This window comes from Rhagoletis pomonella, unplaced genomic scaffold (genome assembly GCF_013731165.1).
Source record: "Rhagoletis pomonella isolate Grant_MI unplaced genomic scaffold, Rhpom_1.0 Rhpom_scaffold_00006, whole genome shotgun sequence".
Taxonomy (NCBI): domain Eukaryota; kingdom Metazoa; phylum Arthropoda; class Insecta; order Diptera; family Tephritidae; genus Rhagoletis; species Rhagoletis pomonella.
The window spans coordinates 38,263,484-38,288,449 of NW_023458560.1; the positions used below are offsets into that span (position 1 = coordinate 38,263,484).

The 24,966-nt window shown below is 37.4% G+C and overlaps 3 protein-coding genes across 4 annotated transcripts; 1 reads left to right on the forward strand and 2 right to left on the reverse strand.

The window, feature by feature from the left end:
• Positions 1-23: 23 nt before the first annotated feature.
• Positions 24-10,902, reverse strand: LOC118740718 (dihydrolipoyllysine-residue acetyltransferase component of pyruvate dehydrogenase complex, mitochondrial). 2 transcript variants are annotated; one of them, XM_036472366.1, is made up of 8 exons: positions 10,715-10,902; positions 2,280-2,464; positions 1,823-2,218; positions 1,509-1,732; positions 1,292-1,440; positions 1,011-1,210; positions 849-951; positions 24-781 (listed from the first exon to the last, which is right to left on the reverse strand). In XM_036472366.1, exons 2-8 carry the CDS (start codon positions 2,416-2,418, stop codon positions 652-654), a joined length of 1,341 nt encoding a protein of 446 aa, XP_036328259.1. In that variant the 5' UTR covers positions 2,419-2,464; positions 10,715-10,902; the 3' UTR covers positions 24-651. The 2 variants fall into 2 exon arrangements, with proteins under 2 accessions (XP_036328259.1, XP_036328258.1); XM_036472365.1 differs by lacking the exon at positions 10,715-10,902 and adding an exon at positions 7,294-7,672.
• Positions 10,903-14,856: 3,954 nt separating this feature from the next.
• LOC118740715 (T-complex protein 1 subunit delta) lies at positions 14,857-17,784 on the reverse strand. Its single transcript, XM_036472363.1, has 5 exons — positions 17,487-17,784; positions 16,087-16,739; positions 15,880-16,019; positions 15,139-15,823; positions 14,857-15,078 (listed from the first exon to the last, which is right to left on the reverse strand). The coding sequence occupies exons 1-5, from the start codon at positions 17,590-17,592 to the stop codon at positions 15,061-15,063; spliced, it is 1,602 nt and encodes a 533-aa protein (XP_036328256.1). The 5' UTR covers positions 17,593-17,784; the 3' UTR covers positions 14,857-15,060.
• A 1,013-nt stretch (positions 17,785-18,797) lies between these two features.
• LOC118740713 (mitochondrial import receptor subunit TOM70-like) lies at positions 18,798-21,684 on the forward strand. The gene is given in 4 exon segments (XM_036472361.1): positions 18,798-18,932; positions 19,271-19,513; positions 19,515-20,278; positions 20,355-21,684. Coding segments are annotated over 3 exon segments (1,788 nt in total). The 5' UTR covers positions 18,798-18,932; positions 19,271-19,280; the 3' UTR covers positions 21,146-21,684.
• Positions 21,685-24,966: the final 3,282 nt, after the last annotated feature.

A 24,966-nucleotide genomic window follows, 5' to 3' on the forward strand; every position in this document is an offset into this window, starting at 1 on the left:
CTGGTCAAAATATCGCACTCCTATTATTTTGTGGACAACTGTATGTAGTGACATATTTGTACACGACTATCGCGATTTCATTGACTAATGATTTATTATGGTATTTTATTGTTGAAACATCTTTTTCTGACACTTATGTGTTAATATGAGTGTAGTGTAGCAACAACAATCAATCCTTTTTATTTCTTCTTGAACTTCTTGACGACAGTTACTTTGTTCCACTTTGAATATCATTCATTTCAGTGTAAGTTAGTTACCAAGTTTAAATAACTAATTATATACCATAATTGTTTGTTTTAGCCAGTTTTGCCTTTCTAATTTAATTATAATTTAACAAGCAAAACAAGAAAATAAAAATAAATTTTCATAAATCAATCACATATCATCTGATTCAAATTCAATTATGTAGGAATTAAATAAATAAAGACAGAAGAGCTTCACATAATCGCATATGTTGTAGGTAACCCCCACACATATGTACGTATATGCTGGTGGTTAAATTCTCAAAGTGCTGTAGACCGAAACGGCAGAAAGCGCCAGCACAACACAATCAGAGATATGAATGGCGAGAGCGCACGCGCAGATCATAACAATGAATTACGCTTAACTGAATGTGAGTGTATTATATGAAGGTGTTTCGAGATGCTAAACTTAAAGGATCATTGTCTCTGGGTCCTCTATGAAGTCACGGAAGTATTGCAGCCATTTGGCAGCAACAGCGCCATCAACAGTTCTATGATCTGCACTTAAGGTAACGTTCATAACGCTGACTTCACGGAAACTGTAAGAAAATTGTATACATTTGTATTACAAAGTTGTCTCATCTATATAGCAAATAGCTCATTTACCCTTTCAGGCTATCGGGGTCTGTGACAAGCTTCTTTGTTGTGGCGCCAATTGCCAAAATGCAGGATTGTGGCGGATTTATGACGGCACAGAATTGAGAAACGCCTGAAAAGAGCGCATATTAAAACAAATACTTCAAGTATTGCAAAATAATTTGAGCTTACCCATCATGCCAAGGTTCGATACACAAACGGTTCCACCTTGGAATTCCTGAGGTTTCAACTTGTTCTCTCTGGCCTTGGCAGCTAACGATTTCGTTTCCTGCGAAATGTCGACTACTCCTTTGCGATCGGCACTAAAGACAATTGGCGTGATTAGACCGGTGTCAGTAGAAACGGCCATCGAGACGTCGACATTGTCAAATCTGTAAAAACAAAAGATGTTAATAATTTAGATCGATTTAATTTGCTGTTTAATTAATAAGTAAAAACGATTTGGCGCTCACTGTCTTATTACGCTCTCCATCCAATAAGAATTGGATTCCGGCACCTTGCGACACGCTGTGGCAGTAGCTTTAATGATGAAATCGTTGACCGATACACGTACGCCTTGCTTCTCATATTTCTTGTTTACCTTTGCACGCAGTTTTAGCAGCTACGAACATTCATATAAATTAGTATATTTATGTATGTAAATCTTCAAACACAAATCACGCCACTTACATTATCCATTTTGCACTCCATGGTAACATAGTAATGCGGTATTTGCTGCTTCGATTCCTTCAGCCGCTTCGCAATCACGCCGCGTACATTAGAAACTGGTATATCGATATAGCCTCCTTGCGGTGCAACAGGAGTGGGTGCTGCAGCTCCGACCTGTGGTGCAGCTGCTGACAAGCCTGCAAGATCACTAGATTTAATTGAGCCATAGATGCCACTGCCTTTGCCTGCATGCGTGATATACAAAAAAAAAGCCAATTAGTAAGGCAACAAATAGTGGGTTAGATTTTAACAAAGGGATGTATTTTGAAAGAAACCTTGCAATCGGACACTTTGTGCTTCGGCCAATTTTTTGGCCATAGGGCTGGCGTAAACACGTTCGCCGCGTTGTTCAACGGCAGTAAGAGGCTTACCACCGGCAGGTGCGGCAGGTGCTGGGGCGACGACTGGTGGTAGTGGCGGTGGGGGAAGTGGCGCAGCTGCAGCTGGTGGAGGTGCTGCTGCGGCGGCCGGTTTGCCTGCTGCGGGTGCATCGTCAACAAAGTCTTTGAATGCAGCAACATCTTCCTGATTTGGTACGATAATGCACACCAATTTGCCAATGGGCACATCCTTAACACCAGATTGTACCACAATTTTTGCCAAGTAGCCCTCTTCTGGTGTTTCGAAACCCATGGTAGCTTTATCAGTTTCGATTTCAGCCAATAAGTCACCTGCGTAAGGAAGAAATTAGTATCGGTCCGTAACATAAAAATTCCTTGCACACTTGATTACCTTCATTCAGTTTGTCACCTTCCTTTTTCTCCCAACTGACGATGGAACCCTGTTCCATCGTCGGCGAGAGAGCTGGTAACGCCACTTTAATGTGATCGGGTAAATCGGCATAGTTGCGTGCGAAATTCGTGCTCCACATGCCCAGTGGCTTCGGCACGGTTACTACATGATTCCTTGGTGCGAGCCTGAAAGTGAAAAAAATTTATAGATATGTAGAGATAAGAATACGTTTCTCTAATCAAGTTGTATTTAAACCGATTAAGCTTGCTAATTAATTAGGCCCTGATTTGAAGAATTATTCCTCCCCACTATTTGATTTGTCAAGTAACGAGGCTGTTAAGTTCCTTTCTCCTAAAAGCTTAACACAAAGTAAAAAATTGTACGTTACTTATTTTCTTGATTCTCATAATAGCAGTTATTGAACTGAATGGAGTTTAGGAAATTCGGCTAGGGAATGATTTCGCTTGAAATAAAACAGTTGTTTGTATATTTGGAACACCGAAATTTATTCAACCGAAAATTATTCAACGATAATGGGCCGTATCCATGGTGTAATAATAACAAGCATGATAAAAACATAGCAAGGTAGAACCGTTCTCTCAATTTGTCGGCCATGATTTTTTTTTGAAGTTTGCCAACATTTTAAAATCATATAAAAGTGAAAATGAAAAATTGAAATTGTTCGAAATTGTTGTTGCTTGAGATTGAAAATGAAAATGTGTGTGTGAGTTTGTGAGTAAATTTAAAAATTAAATTGTTTGGAAACGTCAAGAATTTTAAAAGTGACTCTCAGCGGTTATACCTTACTATATTTTTATCATGATAACAAGGTGTTGTCAGTAACTTAACCTCACTTTTTCGGCAGGTCTATTCCGGTTACGCATTTTAAAGTAGTAGAAAAAGTACTAATTATTTACTACTTTTAATCCGTTCGTGCATACTATTTCAAATTAAATGTAGAAAAATGTTTAATTACAGGCTTATAAGCCTGAATATATGTTTGTATCGTAAGCTCCACACAGGTTGCACATATATTGTAACTTTTAAAAAAGTACAGGCCGTAAAATAAGGCAATTTCCTATAAAACTGTAAATGATTTTTTAATAGATTAGTAATAATAATAATAGATTGGCGCTTACACATATGTTAGTGTTTGGCCGAGCTTCTCCTCCGACTTGCGGCGTGCGCCTTGATGTTGTCACACAAAGCGGATGGACCTACAGTTTTACGCCGACTCCGAACGGCGATTGCGATTTTATGAGAAGCTGTTTTTCATGGCAGTAATATACTCGGATGTTTGCCATTGCCTGCCGAGGGACGACCGCTGTTAAGAAAAAACCTTTTTTCTATATTTTTTGCTATGTTGCTTTTACCAGGGCTTGAACCCAGCTGCTGCGGAGTGGAGCGCGCACTGCTTACCACTACGCCACAGCGGCTGAAATATAGATTAAAACACATAAATATCGATAATATAAGCGAAGTCGTAATTTAACCATGCTGCCGCTCTATTCTAGTGTATCAGTAGTCCATTTGGCTCGATATTATGGCAATGCAGCAAAAGATATTTAATATAAAAAAATTGCCTTTCCATTCGAAATTTGTGTACGTCTTTTTCCATTGATAACTACGATATCTTTTATATTTTATATTTTGAGGACAAAAATTATACAAATCCAGCAATTTTAAATATTAATATCGTTCTGAAAACACCAAGTTCTTTAAAAATCACGATAAAATGAAATACTAAAATGGAGTATTTTAAATACAATTTCCCAACTAATAGCATTATAAACAATTAAGATCGGCAGCACTGAAAATAAGCATGCCGATCTTGTCAAAATTACAACAAACACGTCGCTACTGACAACACCTTGTTATTATTTCACCATGGGCCATACGGCAGGTAGTATCAGTAGAGCAGCTGATTTGATTTATTTTCAAATTATTTGGTCTCGAAAATGTCAAATATTTTTAATTTTTTCTCACAAAAATTCTGAATTGTTAATTCCATTTGCATGTAAAACCTTTTTCCATACAAAACAAGCGATTGAATAGCAGCTTTTGGAACGTTCGCCCAACTCGGCAGCACGACCACTGATTACTGGGCCTTGCAAAGGATGGATCAATGCTTCGAGAAGCAAACAAATTTACTAGGAAAGAACGTTGCATAAATTTTTATTTTTTCCAATTTTAATTTTTTATTTTTTATAATTTTTTGTATTTCACATGGCACGCTTTGATTTAGAAGAAAAAATTCAGAACAGTTTTTGACACTTTCGATACCAGAAGCAACAACAAAATACACGCAAATGTTGTTTTTGCTCTACTGATACTACCTGTTTAATGTGCCTTGGGCCGTATGAATAAGAACTAAGCAATTGCTTTTTTTTTTAATTTCATACCTTTTACCATCGTACAGTTTCATAAGTAAAAACACTATCAGCTGATTGCCAAAATATGCCTACAGCTGAGATCACCTGTTTTTTGGCATGTGCTCTTATCTTTTACAATTTCTTTCATTTCTATTACAATTTCATTTATTTCTATTACAATTTATTCAAAATACACTAACACACTGAACCAAAAACACCAATACAATAACCAAAAACACACCTACAGCCTGCCAAAAACACACCTACAGCCTGCCAGAAAAAACGGTAAGAAGAAGAGTTACTTTACTTCCCTGCAAGAACAGTGACTATCATTTGACAAATCATTTGATGGGCAAGACTGATGGAGATTTCTGTCACTGGCTACCTACAAGTTTCTATCAAATTCTAAAGGGCAGTGTGAAAAATCTGATGGAAACTTTCGTGTACGTGTGATGCTTCATCTCCTTCTGGCATATACGTTTTGGCATAATGCTATACTGCTCACTCCCATTGAGTTCGGCATTCAGATTTGAATCATCAGTGATGTAAATCTTCGACAATTATGAGTGATCAACCTTGATAGAAATATAAGTCAGCAATGTGCAATCAAATTTGATGTAATAACCGATCATTCATGACACATCAAGTCTGACAGGTTTGCCTATCATTCCTGATTATTCACAGCTGATGTAAAAATTCGTCAAGTCTGATCTCTCACGCATGATTAGAAAGCTATCATTAATGACACATTTAAGACATATTTTTTTTTTCTTTTATTTTCATAAAATCTTAAGACCTAATTATTAATCATTAAAATATTAGATGATAAATAATTAATGTCTTACGAACATCAACCAGTATGAGTTTGTTCAGTGGTTTTCTCTCCCATCTTCCGTCCCAGTTGAATTGCAGCAATGTTTCGTCCGTAAATAAATGTTTAATGACGCTGCCTACGTCCTCAGACACACCTTTTGTTTTTGATATACGTAATTGACCTTTGAAAAATGTATGTACAGCAATTAGAACGTGAAATATGTATTCCATAATATAATTCATTATCATGGCTTGTGCATACTCTGGATCTTTTAATTTTGTTTCTATTAAATCCACAGCGCAATAGGACTGCAGTGGTAGAGAACTAGCGATGTGATGCAATTTTTTAATATTGGATTCGTAAATCCTTTTTTCTTGCTCATGGCGGTATTAAAAGCTCTTTTATTCATTTTAAATGAAATATTTTATAAAACTTATCTTTATTTTTCCACAGCACTTTAAGTTTTGAACATCTTTTCGTTTTGCGTCTTTCTTTTTTCTGTTGATGTGCGCATTTGAACTTCTTCAGTACCAAGTACTTTATAATACGGTTTTATTTATTACGTTTATATATAAAAATAATGTCATACCACAATGGAAACTTTTATTTTTACTTACTATTGCTATGAGCGGGGTCGAATAATGATAAAATTAAAATTAAACTAATTAAGTTCAAAATTATATCCAAGTACTTCAGTACTCGACATTATTTGGCAGGTACAACTACTTTTGTTGCGCACAAAATGCAGCCCTAGTGAATCTTGTGGTTACTATGGCAACCAACTACCGTTACTTCTATCAGCATTGACACTCACTTGATCGATCAAATGACAGTCATTCCCTACGGAGCCAAACTGGCATATAAAATTTTGCATATGTGTTAGTTTTCGTTGAGAATGTGTTAGAGTTTCTGTCATTCGCGTCTTGTAGGGTTACCCTACAAGAATTGTGTGATGGAAACTAACACATTCTCATTTATCTTACTAACACATTTGCAAATTTTGCGTTGGTTAAAAAGAGACCAATATATAAGGCCATAAGTTGGAGGAAGACGGAAGATCATATGTACACAAATGTTTACATCAGATTTTTCACACTGCCCTTTAGAATGTGATAGAAACTTGTAGGTAGCCAGTGACAGAAATCTCTATCAGCCTTGCCAGTCAAATGATTTGTCAAATGATGGTCACTGTTCTTGCAGGGTATGGAACTGTACGATGCCTTTTACTTCAATTTTGTTTGAATAAATTGAGTAAAAGATCTGAAATTTTAAGAAAAAGCAATTGCTTATTTTTATTCATACGGCCCAATAGCTTTCGGTAAAACTGAATTCACCTAATAGGTTTTGTAAGTTGTTTAAACCTGTTAAAAAAAAATATTTTTCAAGCTCTCAAGACCACACCAAAATCTTACAAATTCATTCAGAAAATAAAAGCTAAATGTGCACATAAGCATGGAAAGTATGTGTTCTATCATATGGGCCGAGAAGCCTAATGACCGATTGTTATCAGTCATAAGTTGTGACGCCATCAATTAGTCGATTAGCTAAACTACCTTACCCCGCACCATATCAAGCGACACTTACGTTTTATAACACTAAATTTCATTATTCCTGCTTTGAAATCTTAATTAGGAAATTTTATTAGTTGCCATTTCTCTGGCGTCATAATTGTATTTGGCATTTTCTATAATTCTTTGCATTTTGCAATTAGCAGATATCAGCCGACGTTACACAATCACATTTCTAACCTTAAAACGTCATCGGAGCACCCCCATCTTCTGGCAAAACAACGGAATCTGAGTTAGAATTTGGCATTTGGCAAACGCACCTGAGTGTCTGCAACTTCCTGGCCGTTTGTGCACCCAAAACGCGCACGGCTTCACGTGCAGTTCTGGCTCTGGCTAGCGATGTACCACGCAGTAGCACGAGCTCATTGCGTGCTGCAATTGTCCTCAGCATCTTGACCAGCTAAAGTGAAAGCGCACAGATTGTTAGATTACCACCGAATTAAATCACTTTAATGAAAGCGCAGCTAAGGAAGTTTTAAACTTTTCTAGGCTGCTACGTATTGTTGTTAAATTACTGCCAACTTTATTTCATAAGACAGTTTTTCGATCGAAATTAATTTAATGTAATCGCGCTCACACACCACCTTTCTCGGAAGGTTACACACACACCGTAGATCGTATCGAACTGAACTAGACTAATGTGAAGAGAAATGTCAAATGAGACAAATGAGAGAAATGTCAGCAGTGAATGGTATTAGGGTTGCCAAGATTTTGCATGAGAAAAGAAATTTAACAAATTAATAACGAAATCTTACGAACGCAGGGCATTGCATTGTGTATTTTATTAAACTACTCAATTGTTTAAGCTAAACAAAAATTGGTTTTTTCATTAATTCTGAAAGCATTCCTAAGAAGCTAATCAAGTAGCTTAATTCATTTTCCGTAAAAAGTGACGTGCTTTTGCGTTAATTGTGCTGTACAAGATTTTCCACACAATTTTTCATGAAAATAACATACAAATATTGAGTAAATCGCTTATATGTATGTGTCTAAGTACTTGATCATTAAGTTCTTTAATAAGTATAACGGTATTATACGAAATGTCAATAATAACAAAAACTTGTTTGAGCTAAATAATTTATAAGAAGTAATAATCTTCCACATGTCTTAACGCAATGAAGTGCTGATTTGCGCACTGATAACAAATGCTAAGCAAATCCTCTGCCACTTGCGCTGAAGAGATAAGCTTTGAAGTCATTAATTATCAGCGTGTATATACACACGCATAATCTGCTTCATTGCATTTCAAATCAAAGATTAGGGGACACGCGACAAATGACTTTCAAAAGTTCTTGACTTAGACAATCCAAAGGCATGTATTTCCCATTTACTTTTTAAATCATTATTCTGAATAGAGTTTACATCAGTGAGATTTTGTACAAATATTTCGATTAGCAACATCTAAATAAGAACAAGTTTTTTTGACAGCGGTCGCCCAGGGGCAAACCTCCGTGTATTTCTGCCATGAAAAAGCTTCAATTAAAAAATCCATTTTCCATTCGAAGGCGGCGTAAAACTGTAGGGCTCTACATTTTAGTAGCAACATCAACGTCGACGTCTATAGTTCGTTGATGTCTATAGTGAGGTCCGATTGAACACCAAAATAGGCTATTGCATTTAAATACTCGATTTTGGTTTTACCTGAAGCCGAACATATTTTGATTACCATTATACAAAAAATTAATTATGATTTTTCATGAAATGGATTTAAAAAAACATGTTTCCCTTGTTGAAGCAGCATACCTACCATTATAAGTTACTCAAAGAGTTTTGAAGGCTGCTGTTTGGACTATTCTTCAATATAAGGCAGTGACTTTATGTTGTCACCCAATGAAGCTTGTATTGCCTGTCGGGCCTATTTCAATGGGTTGTCTTTATTTTCTTAGAAATTAGTCCAGATTTATTTTTATACCTTCGTACGTATCAGGCCCATCACTGAATCCTTCGTATTGCGATTTTTCGTAAGATCTACGAAAATTCTAACACTGAATTCGAATAGCTACGAGCGTAGCGTATATTTTAAATACACACATTCGTAGCAATTCGGATTCAGTGGTCGCATTTTCGTAGATTTCACGTAAGTTCGGACTACTGCGGTAGCCATATATTTAACGATTCTTTCAGCTGTTTTGAACCCGTTCTGTAAACTAATCCCTTTAATGAGATTAATAGCCTAATTTTTTTTGGACGTCCGAATCCAGCTATTCATTTTATAGATCTTGTCTGAAAATTTTTGAAGAAAATTACCGATAGTAGTTTTGGTAAAATTCATTTTTATTTATTTTTTTTATTATTACGGCATTTCAGGCCTAAAACTTAAAATATGCATGCGTTGCCAATGTGGCGTCTTCTATTCAAAGTCACAGATTTAGTTTCGATGTCAGTTAGAAGCAGCTCTGTGATACAGAAAAGAATTTCTATCACTCAATTTTTGTTTTGCGTGAGATTTTCATTTGACGTTTCGCCCAGTGAAATGAAATGCAAGCGCGCGCAAGCTAATTTCGGGAAAACACTGATGTCGTGATAATCATGTCAAAAAATATATTTCCAATGGAGACCGCCTATTTCTCATGGGCTGCAATATATGTCAGCGCTTATTGCTTGACATCTACTGCTGTCAATCTGGTAGTTTTACAGGCATATTTTCATTTGAAAAAAGCGTGCTGGTGGTAACATTTTGATGAAATTTTGATATTATATAAAAATAAGGAGCTGTTCCTATTATTTAAAATTACGTTTTAGGAAATTATTCAGAAAGTTTTTTATGATTTAAATGTTTTTAAACACTAAAATAGAGAGAATGTTGTCTGGTTGCTTATATCAAGACATCAAAGAGCGCACACACAAAAACTTGCAATCATATTGCTCGTCAAAATGACAGTTGGTAGGCAATTGGTATTTTCCTGTGGAGTTTCTTTATACGGTGTTCACATGGGGCGATTTTCCAGACAATTTTAGAGGCGATTAGTTGAATCAAAATTTGGCTGCACCCCATTTTCATTGAAGGCGATTAATTGAAAGGCTGTTCACACCAGGCGATTGTTTCTTTCAACTTAAACTTGCCTGTAAAATCTCATGTGAACGCCGTATTAGTCCTCATATATTTTTTGCACCCGGTTGCCATCCCAACAAAATAAATACATCCAACAGATTTTTCACAATTGTGATTTATAGCAACCATGAATGTATCGAATATTTCATTTGTACATCACTACCATGATTCAATAATTATTGAATCATGCATCACTACTAGGTACCGTTTTAAAAAATGTCACCGACAATTCTAATAGGAAATTTTAAGCGGTATCCGACGGATGCCACCCGAACGTATCTTATTCGGTTCCCACTGTCATAACAAGCAACGCAGGATTAGATTCGTGCAAATTGCATCGGTTGGATACACGCCTATGATCCGACGATGTCTTTCGCCCGAATCTAAACCTTCACTATCGCTTGTTTTGACAGTGCAAATCGGATTAAATCCGCGCGGATGTCATCATCCGGATACCGTAATAGCATGAATACCACTCAAAGAAAAACTAGTGGTTAGGGCTATCCTTAACCTAAAGCAATAAACAAATAATTTGCGGACCAGTAAACATACTAGAGTCTGAGTAATTTCCAAATTAGTCTTTCTAAAAGCAAAGTTACAGTTATGTTTTTGCGGTTTCATCGTCTTACCTTAAGACTTAAGAAAGCTGTGCGAAATCTGTTGAAATAGCAGTCCTTGAGCTATGACCCAGACCCGTGCGGACGTCAAAAAAGCACTATAATTTACTTATACTTTTTAACGTATAAGATTTGTTCACATATCGTAAAACACAAATTTTGTTATGAACTTTTACAAAGCAAGTAGTGAATGCAAAATTTTGAGTACATAGCAAGGCACATTAAACAGGTAGTATCAGTAGAGCAAAAACAACATTTGCGTGTATTTTGTTGTTGCTTCTGGTATCGAAAGTGTCAAAAACTGTTCTGAATTTTTTCTTCTAAATCAAAGCGTGCCATGTGAAATACAAAAAATTATAAAAAATAAAAAATTGAAATTGGAAAAAATAAAAATTGATGCAACTTTCTTTCCTAGTAAATTTGATTGCTTCTCGAAGCATTGATCCATCCTTTGCAAGGCCCAGTAATCCAGCGGTCGTGCCGCTGAGTTGGGCGAACGTCCCAAAAGCTGCTATTCAATCGCTTGTTTTGTATAGAAAAAGGTTTCACATGCAAATGGATTTTAACAATTCAGAATTTTTGTGAGAAAAAATTAAAAATATTTGACATTTTCAAGACCAAATAATTTGAAAATAAATCAAATCAGCTGCTCTACTGATACTACCTGTTCAATGTACCTTGGTACATAGCAGAGCTGTAAAATGATTGAATCAACATAGTCTGCATTCACTCGGCATTCCTTTTAAAATGTTGATTGTTGGTTTGTATAAATAAAAACTTCATTCCTGAGTGGCTTAAAATATTTGAAAACAAACAAACTGTGTTTTGTTATTGAATGCTAGATTGCCATTCAGTATAGAATGTGAATGTTCAGCAGCATTCGCACTCACACATGATTGTATATTTAGAATGAATGCACACTTTTTTTACCATTCAGTACCAATTATTTGTTCCCAGGGTTGATATATTTTATACTTTAAAGTTTGAACATATCTGGAATTGAAACAAAAACAAATATTTTATTTCAAAGTATATGTACTTATGTATTGAAGTTTTCTGCCACTAACCCAAAGCCAATGACTCGTGCAATATTATTTATTCCAAAGCAACTTATCGCAACCGTAGAGCAAAACAGACACATCTTGATATGTATACATATACATCATCGATTGTAGACATTTTTTCGCAGAAGAATATACAAAATTGATTTATCACAATTATTTTTGTACTAAATATTTTTTTCACAGTATACAGTGATCCAGGTAGCCAAAACAAAAAATGTAAACATGCTTATTTGACATTTTGTTTGAATGTATTGGTTGATATTTTTTCACAGTTGTCGTTTTCGTTAACCCAAATGAAATCCAATTTAAATATTTTCTTATAGTGAAAAATATTTTCAAGTCACATAAAATAAAATAACGAGAAACACGAAATTCCAAGCAAATGAAGCGTGAAGCGTTAGCAATTATGACCGGATGCAGTTCCTACATAAGTCAAACCGTGTTCTGAACACAACTTTGAGTGAATAATGGTGGGCTGACTTTGTAAAATGGTCCCATCGATTAGGCGGTAAAAGTACTTAGCTTATGGTACAACTCTCCAATTTTCAAATGCACGTAATTTGTGTGTATTTGTTCAGCCGATTATTCACATTTGAAAGAGGATAATGCATGAATTAATGCAAGTAAAGACGGTTTATGCAGATAAGCAAGCGCGTAGGTTAACCGTATAAAATGTATGTACATAACTATATACACATATGCATACATATCAAAATATTCAGAATGACGAGATGAACTAGTTCAGCCCTCTCTGTTTGTAAACACGCTAACTCGAACAAAATTTAGTTATTTTAACGAAAGTCGGTGTCGAAGTTGCCTTTGGTATAATTTAGGTTAGTGTTAAATTTTGTCGAAATCTGCCAATAACCACGCCCACCTCCCACGTAGTAATTAACAATATTTTTGTTTTATTATAATTTGTTTTACGAATTTTGCTGTTCAAATTTACATTTCAAATATATCAACAAACATTTGTAGGTACTTTTGCACCAGTTGTTGCCTATGGGTTAATGACAAAAAAATCCTATATATTCACAACATTTCATGTATTAGTTTTCAAATAAGCATATTGTCAATGGCTGGTTTGCTGTATACTGTGATTGTTTTCAGTTTTCAAATATGAAAACTTTCAAAACAAAATTTCAGAAGGGTTCCTGTTTTTATTTAAGGGGTTGAGGAGTTCCATTACTTTGAGCAACTTTTTTAATTAACTATTAATTTAAATGTTTCCTAAACATATTTACAACGCAGTTCTGCAAGAGGGTACCATAACTTTTTTTCAAATAACGTATATTTGGAACAACCAAAATTAATCGATATGGATACATACATTTACGTTCGTATGTACTACTTATGTATGTATATATACATAAAAATGCTCAGAAAAAAAGAGAAGATGATTAGTCCATGTCCGTTTATTTGCGTACACGAAAACTCTAGCAAAAGTTGAGATATTTCAACCAAATTCTGTACCAGGGTTTTTTTATCTAGACCTGGTCCCTCTCATAAAATGGTAATTTCGAAAAATGCCAAAACTACAATATTTCCTTAATTACAGGAACCAAATTGCTAAAAAACTGCCATGTTTATTATTATAGTTTTGGAAAATGGACATGGGATATATTGCTAGCTTTAAACATCAATTTGCTCAAAACATACGTTTAGAACAGTGTGCAAGCTTCTACCACATGTGTGGTACATCAACCACGTATTTTTTTTTAAATTTGGGTGTCTACCACATCTACCACACAAGGCTTAAAATCTACCACATTTTTAGACACAACATTTGTTTACAATTTTCACATAACTCTAGAATTTCAACTCAATTGTAATTCGAAATATAAAAATTAATCAATAGATTTTTAAAAAGGTACATCATAAATTTTGCTTTAAATATATCTGTGCCTTAACTTTCTAATATTTCAAAAATACGCCTATTTATATTTGCTAAAGTATTATGCAATGGGAAAATAATTTGGTCGACTTTTTTGCATACAAATAAAATATTCTTTTCTTCATGATTATATTCTCTAACTAGAAAACTAATGTTATACTTGTTTTTGCACCAATTGCGTGGAATCTGTACGATCCACTAGCAATTATATTTCCCGATTTAATTTTTGAGTTGTGCTTCTTTTGACGACGGTGTGCGATATGTATACCCAATAAAATATGAATTGGAAAATCTACCACATCTTATTCAAATCTACCACATTTTTTTCGATTCTACCACACTAAAATAAAAAGGGGTTTGCACACAGATTTGTTAAATCTTTTTTTGAGAAAAGTTTATAATTTGCAACTTATTGTAAATGGTAGAAACCACCACAAACCCACAAATCAGGTTTTAGAATCTTTATTAAATGCTTGACCCAATAGCGAAGAAAAAAGTACGAAGAAACTTGTATTAAGAATTTTTTAAATAAAGAATAAAATGTATATATCTAAAGTTAGAAGTAGAAGCGCTTAAATTTGTTTACTTATTTTAACGTAGATATATAGGTATGTACATATGTAATAATTTCTGCACATACCTTTTATTGGTACATTGGTAATACTTATTTAGAAAGCTGACAATTTTCGAAACAGAGATGTAAAAATCGTTAATAATTAACATTTTTCATAATGACATTCTTGGCAGAAAAATATTTCTCTAATTAATATTTTCATTTATTATAAATATTTGTACAAATTTAAGTGAAACAAATTAATGATAACGCTCAATAAACTATTTTTCGTGTTGCAATTTTGAAATCTGTTCAATAAAATTCAACCTTGCGTATTTTTCAGTGGGTTTTGTGTATTTAGAATATTTATATCGATTGTTTGGTACTGAATGAATGTGTGCACACATAGCAAAAGCTGCATTCATCTGAATGCTTATTCAGTGTTAAAAGTTAATGTTTCGTCATTCAGTTTTTTCAATCTTTCTTTGAATATGTTAATGTGTGCAATCGTATCTACTTTGAGTGAATGTAGAATTGGAAAATTATAAGCCACATTCCCCAACAAGGAAAAATTCAATGAAAACATAATAACATAAAATTGATGATTTTTAATTTCATATGATTTCACAGTTTTACAGCTCTGGTACATAGTAAGATTACACAAAGCAGCAAGTATATTTTTTTTTTGTAGTGAAATTGAGTGAACAGTTGGTGGCCCTTGAACTAGCATTTTGTATTTAGTTCAAGTTATATTAATGATTAATGCGAACAAAGAAAATTTTTAGACGTCACAATGTTTAGATTTGATAATCTTCGAATGTGCATGTTCCGACCGCATGATAAAAATTTAACCCATGGTATTTACCTTAAAAATAAAGAAATGCAAATTAGTACTTATTAGGCTTTATAAGATATTTTTACTTACAATATCATCAATTTTCAAAATGGAACGCACTGTTTCAGTAGATAACGAAATTGCCGAAATACTGACTAATAGCGGTTGTAATACATTTTCGGCCAAAATGTCGGTAATAGCACCCTTGCGCACATTAATACCGGCTGTTTTTTCGCCTTGCGCATGGCGGTTTCTCAATTCTGTTACGGTAGCAATTGGGTTGAGACCAGCATTTTCAGCCAAAGTAGATGGTATAACCTCCAAGGCATCAGCGAAAGCACGGAAACAATAAGCGTCAACGCCCTCTACTGTCTGCGCATAGGCGGCTAACTGCAAAGCCATTTCAATTTCCGGTGCACCCCCGCCAACGATTTGAGCGCGCTTCTTCACCAAACAACGCACTACACAGAGAGCATCATGCAAAGAACGTGCGGCTTCTTCGAGCACCAACTTATTGGAGGCACGGCAAACAATGGATACGGTGCGTCCAGTATTCTCAATGCCTGTGATTTTGACGAATTTTGAAGTACCACTTGCCACCTCCTCAACCAGATCAGCATTTACTAAATTTTCAGCAACAAAATGATCCAAAGATGCAATAGGACGACAGTTAAGGGTCTTGCAAACAAACTCGATGTCTTCACGTTCAACATCCTTAACCACAAGGCACTTAATCTTGTCCAAGAAATGCTGAGCTAAATCGGAAACAGCATCGCTATAACCACAAAGAGATTAGTCAAAATGATTGAATTAAATTTTACAATAACTTACCGCAAAATAGATTTCTGAACTAATAATACATTGCAGCCAGCTTTCTTTATCTGTTTTACAATATTCAAGATATATGAGCGCTCCTCTTTCAACACACGATCCATAGCAGCGTAATCCGACACGATGACGCTGTGATCCATCTAGAAGTATTTAATAATATTTATTAATGAAAATTAGTCCTCACAGCCACGAATCGGTGAAACTTACATCAGTCTTTGGTGCCGAAATGCAGAACTGTATTAAGCCGATCTTGGCCTTTTCGATGCGCTTGGGTGCATTTGTACCAGCCGAACGCGAAGTAAACACCAAACCTTCAATCAACTCGGTGTCTTCGACGGTGCCACCAAAACTACGAATTACCTTAATATTCTTTAAGTCAACAGCACCTTCCTTTCCCAGCTCAGCCACCTTTAAAACAGCATCTACGGCAATGGGAGCCAAAAGACTGCTCTGTTGAGAAACCACTTTAGAATTTAAAGAAGTCGAGGCACTCTTGATGAGTGTTTCACGATCAGTTAGTTCAATTGGGGTTGACATTTCCGTGAGAATTTCAATGGCTTTATTGGCACAACGTTGGAAGGAATCGGAAATGGCTGTGGGATGTATACCCTTGTGCAACAATTTTTCACTAGCTTCCAATAAAGCGCCAGCAATAACGACCACTGAGGTTGTACCATCACCGGCCTCAACATCTTGGGCACGTGATAGCTCTACAAGCATTTTAGCAGCAGGGTGAAGTACGTTCATCTGTTTAAGTATGGTAGCACCGTCATTTGTGATCGATACTTCACCATTGCCGGCTTGAATCATTTTGTCCATGCCGCGTGGACCTAAGCTAGTGCGAATGGCATCGGAGACAGCTAAAAAAAGAAAATAACATGTTTAGCATCAAGCAAGATCATTGTCAATTATGACTAATAGCACAAAATCATGACGTCATAACAGGCTAACCTAATATTCACGCACGCCGCCAATTTATTGTCAAAAATTTCTCATGCTCATGCAACTTGTATGAGATCAACCGAAATTGAACGGCGTGCGTATGAAGCTAACTCAATTTCCAATTTTTGTTCTGCGTGACATTTTGATTTGACGTTTCGCTCAATGAAATCAAATGCAAACGCAAGAATGATAGAATGATAGAATGTATTCTCTCAATCGTGATGCAAACGCATGCAAGTCAATTTCGGGTGACGCAAAAAAACAAATTCGACGGCATGCGTACGCAAGCCGCGAATATTAGGTTAGCCTGTAACATAGTGAAATTTACTTTTAAATGGAGCTGTAGTTTTTTTATAAAATATGGACACAATTTGCGTTTGTAATATGTATGTATGTATCATGAATCATGTGTATGTATGTATATGAAACATTTCACACTGCTTATACTTATACTCCTTTGTTCAAAAAACCGAACTTTCTAGTCTAGACAATTGCGCTCAGGTACTACCACCGCCATTGCAATTTGACAAAGTAGCTGCCCCTATTTTGAGTAAATTTTTCATGTTTCAGTTGTAATTTGCTATAATTTTTACGCCATTTCACTTGAATTATACTTAATTTTCAATACTTTGTCACGAGTGGTGCAATTTCTATAGATTTCTAACCTTTTGCTGCCTGAATATTTGATAGACGCACATCGGCCGGCTTCGATTTATCTTTGAAGGCTTGGCCTTTTGGTTTAACTGGAACGAAGTTTGCTTTCGGAGCCATTGTTCTTCAAGCTTTAAGATTTAATTCACTTTTTAATTGATTAGAGAAAATTCTTGACGATTTTTGTGGATTAAAAACACAATCGAACACCGACGAAAAATCAAATGCAAAAGACAGGCAAAAATACTTTTTTGTTTCTCTTTACGGTTTTTTCTCAAAATTGACAGCAAAAATATGAACAAAGGAGGACTGACAACAAGTATTGCCAGAGTTATTAGAACGCGTGTACTTAGTAATCGGTTCAGTATACCGAATTATGTGGTATTCACACAACAGCGCCTCTAAACATTTTAAAATCGAAAATAAAAAGATGAAGTTGTTCACAATTGTTATTGTTTGATGCTGAAAATGAGAATGTGTGTGTGAAATTGAGTTTTGAATTCTTAAATTATATTACTGGCAAAAGTCACACTGCCTCTCAATGGCTTTACCTTGTTATGTTTTTATCAAGATCGGAACGGTGTAGAACTTCAAAAAACTGGCCAAAGACTGTCACTACAGCAGCATACACCAAAAAAAAATTAATATAAGGCGTGTTTTTTTTACACGCATATACATGCACGCTTAACGTGTAAAAAAACAAGCATCGACAATTTCCATATAAAAATAAATAACCTTGACTTTATCGACAACAATTCATTAGTACACATAAAGTTTATCGTTTACAGCTCAATGCAAATTTTAAGCACAGATACGTATGCGTCTATTACAACAACAATAATCTTTGCATTTGCATGCAATAACTTTGGAGGATCTATTTATGTATATTTTGGCGGTGGTTTATTTCAGTGATTTTCAATAAATTTTTTCAAATCAAAAATTTTTGTAAACCAGCCAATATGTATACCAAGCTGTTGTTTTACCGTTCACACGATCGAACATCGATAGCTATCTCACCATGTTGTCACACATGTATGGGTACAGACGCATGTGTACTCGTCCCTTTTCTTCTCACCCCCTCTCTTCCACATGCGAGCAGAATTGAATTCAATACTTGAACTGTGTAAAAGCAGTCTCAGAGTTTTCGCTTTTTCGCGAGAAAAACAAATTAGGGGTATTCTCTGAGTCTTGCAAAGCCCTCGCACGGTGACGGATTGCACGGTTTGCAAAGCTGTCCCATACGAAAACCGGTTTTCACCGTGCAATCCGTGCAATCTGTGCACCATGCAAGGGCTTTGCATGACTCAGAGAATACCCCTATTAATTCTTGTATAAAATTCTCATTGAAAGCTTCAAATTAAGCACTTGAACAAAAGTATTTAACTTCTGTGGTGCATCCAGACCAAAATTAGTAACGTTTCAAACAATTTGTGGCGGAATTATTGAGTAATACACCGCAGGTAAATATGTAGACACATATATACATACATATAGGCGCGATCGTGCATTTTTTCCGCCCGTGCACATGCTCTATCGCGTTATTGCAAATAAAATATAAAAAATCGATTAGCATCTTTTGTTTTATGACTCTGGGCGCAACGCCGAAAGAAAAAAATTAACATTGGCATGATTGCTGTTTTCTTATCTACATGCCGCACTGATGTAACGCAAGGGTGCGAACTTGCCAAATGTGTTGCTGGCTATCTATCGCCAATGACTTCAGTGTGATAATAAAAACTTTTTTTTTCCTTTTTTCAGAAATTTGGTCATTAGCATAATATTGCGTATATTGTTATAGGCACACTATTATGGCATATCGTTTCGGTTCCGTTAGTATAACAAGATGTCAATTGGCGCTGTTGATTGGTACACCTGTCGCTATTGGTTTGGGTGTCTACATTTACAATAAATCAATTGATGAAAAAAAGCCTATTAGCGATAATGATGCTTCAGAAAATGCAGCTTTACGCAAAAAGGGACTTCCGGCCAAGGATAAGAACCAAACACTTTCCATCGATGGCACCGGAGAAGACAAGGAGCTAGCGTAAGAAAAAAAATGCTGAACTGGGAAGCGAAAAGTTGTCCCCACTAAAAGAAGCCACTATGTACAAGAATGATGGCAATGTTTACTACCGTAATGGCAAATATGACGAAGCCATTTCCTTTTATGATAAAGCTATTGACAAATGCCCAGCCGAAAACCGCACCGACCTCGCAATTTTCTATCAAAATCGTGCCGCCTCATATGAAATGCTGAAGAAATGGAATCGCGTCAAGGAGGATTGCTCGCGTTCGCTTGAATATAATCCACGCTATGCGAAAGCATATTTTAGGCGTGCTAAGGCGCACGAAGCTACGAATGATATGCTAGAATGCTTGGATGATGTCACTGCAACTTGCATACTAGAAATGTTCCAAAATAATAGCACAATAATGTATGCGGACCGCATTCTAAAGCAGACCGGTCGTGACGACACCGAACGTGGGTTGAAGGAGCATAAACCAATTTTGCCATCGAAGAATTTCATAAATACTTATCTGCGGTCATTTATTGCTGATCCAATAGAGGGCATTACTTTGCCTATGGCAGAGGACGGAGCAAGTTTGAAAGGTTTTGCGCGGGCGAAGAAAGCATTGGAAGTAGAGCAGTATGAGGAAGTTATACCAGAGTGTACGGAAGAGATTGAGACTTCCGAATCGGAATCGCAATACAAATCAGAAGCTTTGTTGTTGCGCGGCACTTTTCATATGCTCTCGGGTAATTTCGCTGCAGCGAAACAAGATTTGGATGCTGTGATCAATAACGGTATGTGAAAGGATTTAAGTTTTTTATGAATATTTAATTAATAATAGTGCAACTATTTAAAATTGTTTAATATTAGCTGATGCCGATGTGTCGCTACGTGCTGCTGCCTTTATTAAGCGTGCCTCCTTGCATATACAGCTAGAGGAGAAAGACTTGGGGCTGTCAGATTTTGATGCTGCGTCGAAATTGCAACCAGAAAATCCAGATGTTCATCATCAGCGTGCACAAATCTACATTTTGATTGATCAGCTGCCTGAAGCGCTCAATGAATTTGAAAAGGTCTTAAAAATGGCACCAAATATTGCAATGGCTTACATACAGAAATGTTACGCCGAATATCGTATGGCATTGATGTCCCAAGATCAGATAAGACTAATGATAGTCATGACCGAATTCAAGAATGCCATTGAGAAATTCCCCGACTGTGTTGAATGTTACAGTCTGATGGCACAAGTTTTGGGCGACCAGCAGCAATTCCAACAAGCAGATCAATTCTATGAGAAAGCTCTTAAGCTAGCGCCAGAAAATGCTTCATTATATGTATATCGTGGCATAATGCTACTACAGTGGAAGGGTGATATTGATAAAACCATCGAACTCATGAATCGAGCAGTAGAAGTGGACAAGAAATGTTTACTAGCATATGAGACACTCGGCACAATTGAAGTGCAACGGGCAAATCTAAATCGTGCTGTCGAACTTTTTGAAAAAGCAATAAAACTGGCAAAGAGTAGATCAGAAATGGGTCATCTATATGCTTTGCGAAATGCCGCAGTTGCTCAAGTGAATGTTACGCGTAGATTGGGTATTGATATGTCGACAGTATCTGCGCTGGCGCAATCGGGTACAATACCGGTGTCGTTATAAAGTGTAAGCGTGTGAGAAGAGGAACTTTAAAAGTACTTTGAAGTAGTATCAAGTTTAAGTAATTTCGCTGCAAAATAACCATTAATATAAAAAATTCCAATAAGCTAAAGAAGAAGGAACTTGCAGTTAATAAGCGTGAATATAGCATACAAGCATTTCACCTCCTTTGGCCCATCCTTACCGAGCAAAGTCTAATCAGTGCAGTATAAGAGGTGGAAATACTCATATAATAAATTCATGCAACTAAATGAAAGAAGAGGTGCTCCTAAGTTTTTTTTTATTAAACTCTGACGACACTCCCATAAGTTTGTATTATTGTTCTAATTAAATGTTTTCTGGGGGGTTAATGCCTAATCGAAACTAGAACACAAGTTTCCCATTTTGTGTGTTTATGGAGCGGAAGCGGGTTTGGCGCTTTTTATTTGGTCACTCATAGCTAGCTCGCTATTGCCGTAATTCACAGTGTAAAATAAAATTCACAGCCAAAGTTATGTCTACCGAATTGCGAGCATGGTGGGTTCTAACACATTTATATGTAGGTAGTACCCAGTGGGAATTAGGAGCACGTAATAATACCTTATTAGCAACTTACTCTTCACCTGGCAGTCATTACCATTTCCCTGCCGAACGTCCCTTACTTTTACAAAGGCATGGCCGCCTTATGTAAGTAGGAATTTAGAATGTACATTTGGTATCAGACATACTTCTGAGCCGCTTTACAAAGTAAGTTACTAGTAATGCAGAGCAGTCGCTCGGAGTAGTTCGGTGCTTGGAAATAACTTCGGCTGCACGTTATTTTGCAACTGACAACGTAATGTGTCTTTGGAGGTGTTCATTTTGCCCTTTACTAGTAGATGACATTGGCCATGATGACAATTTTGGTACTAAAAACTGAAAGAAAACATGGCTTACCTCGCAAGGTGCTTACCTATTTTCCCAGTGGGTACATATGGTTTCATACACACTATTCAAATTTAGATATTGCGCCACATAAATGGAGCACAGAAGCTTGCAAATTAAACCTGAGTATGTCTTGTTTAAAAAAAGTGTATTATGCGAATAATCACAAACATATTATATTATTTATAAATAAAATTTTAGTTATGTAATTATCGCCTTGTTGATCCAAAGTCATTACATAGTTTAATTTCTGTTGATTGAAATTTATTGTACCCTGGCCATTTTCTATACACAATATTAAATTAGATCATAACTATTTACGCTTACCTTATTGTTACTAATAAAAACGAAAACGTTTAGAGCTATAATATCAGCACTTAAAGCAGTCATTGTTTTTATAACCAACGGATGTTGGAAGAACTCCCACTAAAGCTTTTTTTTATCCTTAAACAATTCTCGCTTTTGAGTTATCTTGCTAAGGGTAAGTACTTTGACCGGAAATGTATTATAGTTGTCCGGAGAAACATTTGTTCCATTTCCTTGTATTTTCAAGCACTAAAAGTATACGCCTTCGATTCGCCACGTCTCTGCTCGCTTGACGAAAAATTGCTACGTGAAATCAACAACAAAGTTAGCAAGCAAATGTTGTAGCAGCAGTGCTCAACCCCCCAGTTTCTGTCATGAATCATCTTCATCCTTCGCCTCTGCAAGCATGTGAAGAGGTGCTGGGCACAGCAAGCAGGAATGAACGTTGGCAAGTTTCGTTGTACCTCATTGTTGTTGTTGTTGTTGTTGTTGTTGTTGTTGTTGTAGCGGCACTACTAAGCCCCGCCTGTTACGGGTCAACTTTTAATCATTATCGTCAAGCTCAACTAACGGTAGGCCCAGGAAACGAGCTGTTTCGATGGGGTTGGAACAAGGGAGAGGGGTGTTAGTTGAGTCGGATTGAGCTGGCATGTGAAGAGGTGGTTGGTGTCGTGGGGGAAGTCTCCACAAGCCGGGCACTCATTTGGGATGTTTGGGTCGAGTCTGGACAGGTAGCTGTTTAGGCGGCTACAATATCCAGACCGTAACTGAGCCAGAGTAACGCGGGAATCTCTAGGTAATTGAAGCTCCGTCTCTTCCACAGGTGGTGATTGGGCTCCGATAACGATATTCTTAGGCCTGGAGTCGAGGTAGGTGGAGACTGGCTCCTTATGAATGTCGTTAATCGCTTGTCTGTACGTCATTGGGTCCAGTGGTTGGTCTGTGTGGGTCTGGACTGCGTCCTTGTACACGAATAGGTGCCCCCTGACGTGCCTGGGCGGAGGCTCCTCCTCCAGCAGTTGTCTGTTGGGGTGTTCGCTTCTGTGACACCCCACCAGAAACTGCTTACAGAGCATTTTGTTGTGTTCCCGTACGGGGAGCACTTGGGCCTCGCTGTGTAGGTGGTGCTCAGGCGTCATCAGAAGGCACCCAGTCGCTGTCCGGAGTGCGGCGTTCTGACAAGTCTGTAGCTTCGTCCACTGCGTCCAACTAGTCCCCGGTGACCAAACAGGCGCTGCATAATTTAGAACCGGCCGGCCAATTGCCTTGTATGTTACCAGCAACGTTTCTTTGTCTTTGCCCCAAGTGCTGCCGGCGAGCGACTTGAGGACCTTGTTGCGGCTCTGTACTTTGTTGACAACTGCGGTTGTGTGCGCGGAGAAGGAGAGCAGGCTATCAAAGGTAACCCCTAAAATTTTTGGGTTGTTCACCGTCGGTATAGGTGTGCCGTCGACGTGAATGCCTAATTCTAGCCTGACCTCCTTCGTCCAGGTGGTGAAGAGGGTCGCCGTTGATTTCGTTGGGGAGAGGGTTAGGCTCCTTGCAGTGAAGAAGCGAGAAAGGCTGGAGAGATAGCCGTTTACTTTTGAGCAGAGGTCATCAATTCCATTCCCAGACGCCAAAATCGAACAATCATCAGCGTACGAGATCAGGGAAACTCCTTCAGGAGGCTGGGAGAGTTTCGAGATGTAGAAGTTAAAAAGTAAGGGGGAGAGAACACCACCTTGTGGAACCCCTTGTTTTATTCTTCTTGGTTTCGAGGTTTGATCTCTGAAGATTACTGATGATTGTCGACCACTCATATAATTCGCCGACCATCCCTGTGGAGAGAGGAGGCCTAAACGTCTTCTAGCAGCGTGGAATGGCAGACGGTGTCAAACGCCTTTGACAAGTCCAACGCTACTAGGACAGTTCTCTCACAGGGGCGGTTACATTTAGGCCACGAGTTATCTGGGTGTTTATGGCGTTAAGTGCTGTTGTTGTGCTGTGCACTTTACGGAAGCCATGCTGATGTTTCGCTGGGGTTAGGTGCCAGCTGAAGTATGGGAGCAGCAGGGCCTCAAGTGTCTTCGCGACCGGGGAAAGGAGCGTTATCGGGCGATAAGAGTCTCCTCTGTTGGCGGGCTTCCCCGGTTTCAGCAGTGGGACCACTCTCCCTGATTTCCACACATCAGGAATGATGAGAGTGGTCATAGACAAATTGAGGACCTCCGTGAGGTATGCTACTCCCATAGGCCCCAAATGTTTCAACATCAGCATACAGATTCCGTCGGGTCCAATGGCTTTGGAGGCTTTCGCCTTCCCGATGGCCCCCTTCACTTCACCGCTGGTGAAAACAAGTGGTGCACTGTTTTTGGGCAGTTTGTGCAGCCTCCTGGTCACTCGACGTTTGGCCTTGTCTACCGAAGGATGCAGTGTGAATTGCCGACTAAAATAGTTCGCGCATTTCTTCGGGTCCGATGAAGCGTGACCTTCGAATGAGAGTTCCACTTTGTCATCGCGCTTCGTCGGGTTGGACAAGGACCTCACGGTTGACCAGAGCTTACTCACACCAGAGGTGAAGTTACAGGCCTTCAAGTGCTCTTCCCACTTTTTCCGCTTATGTTGATTTACCA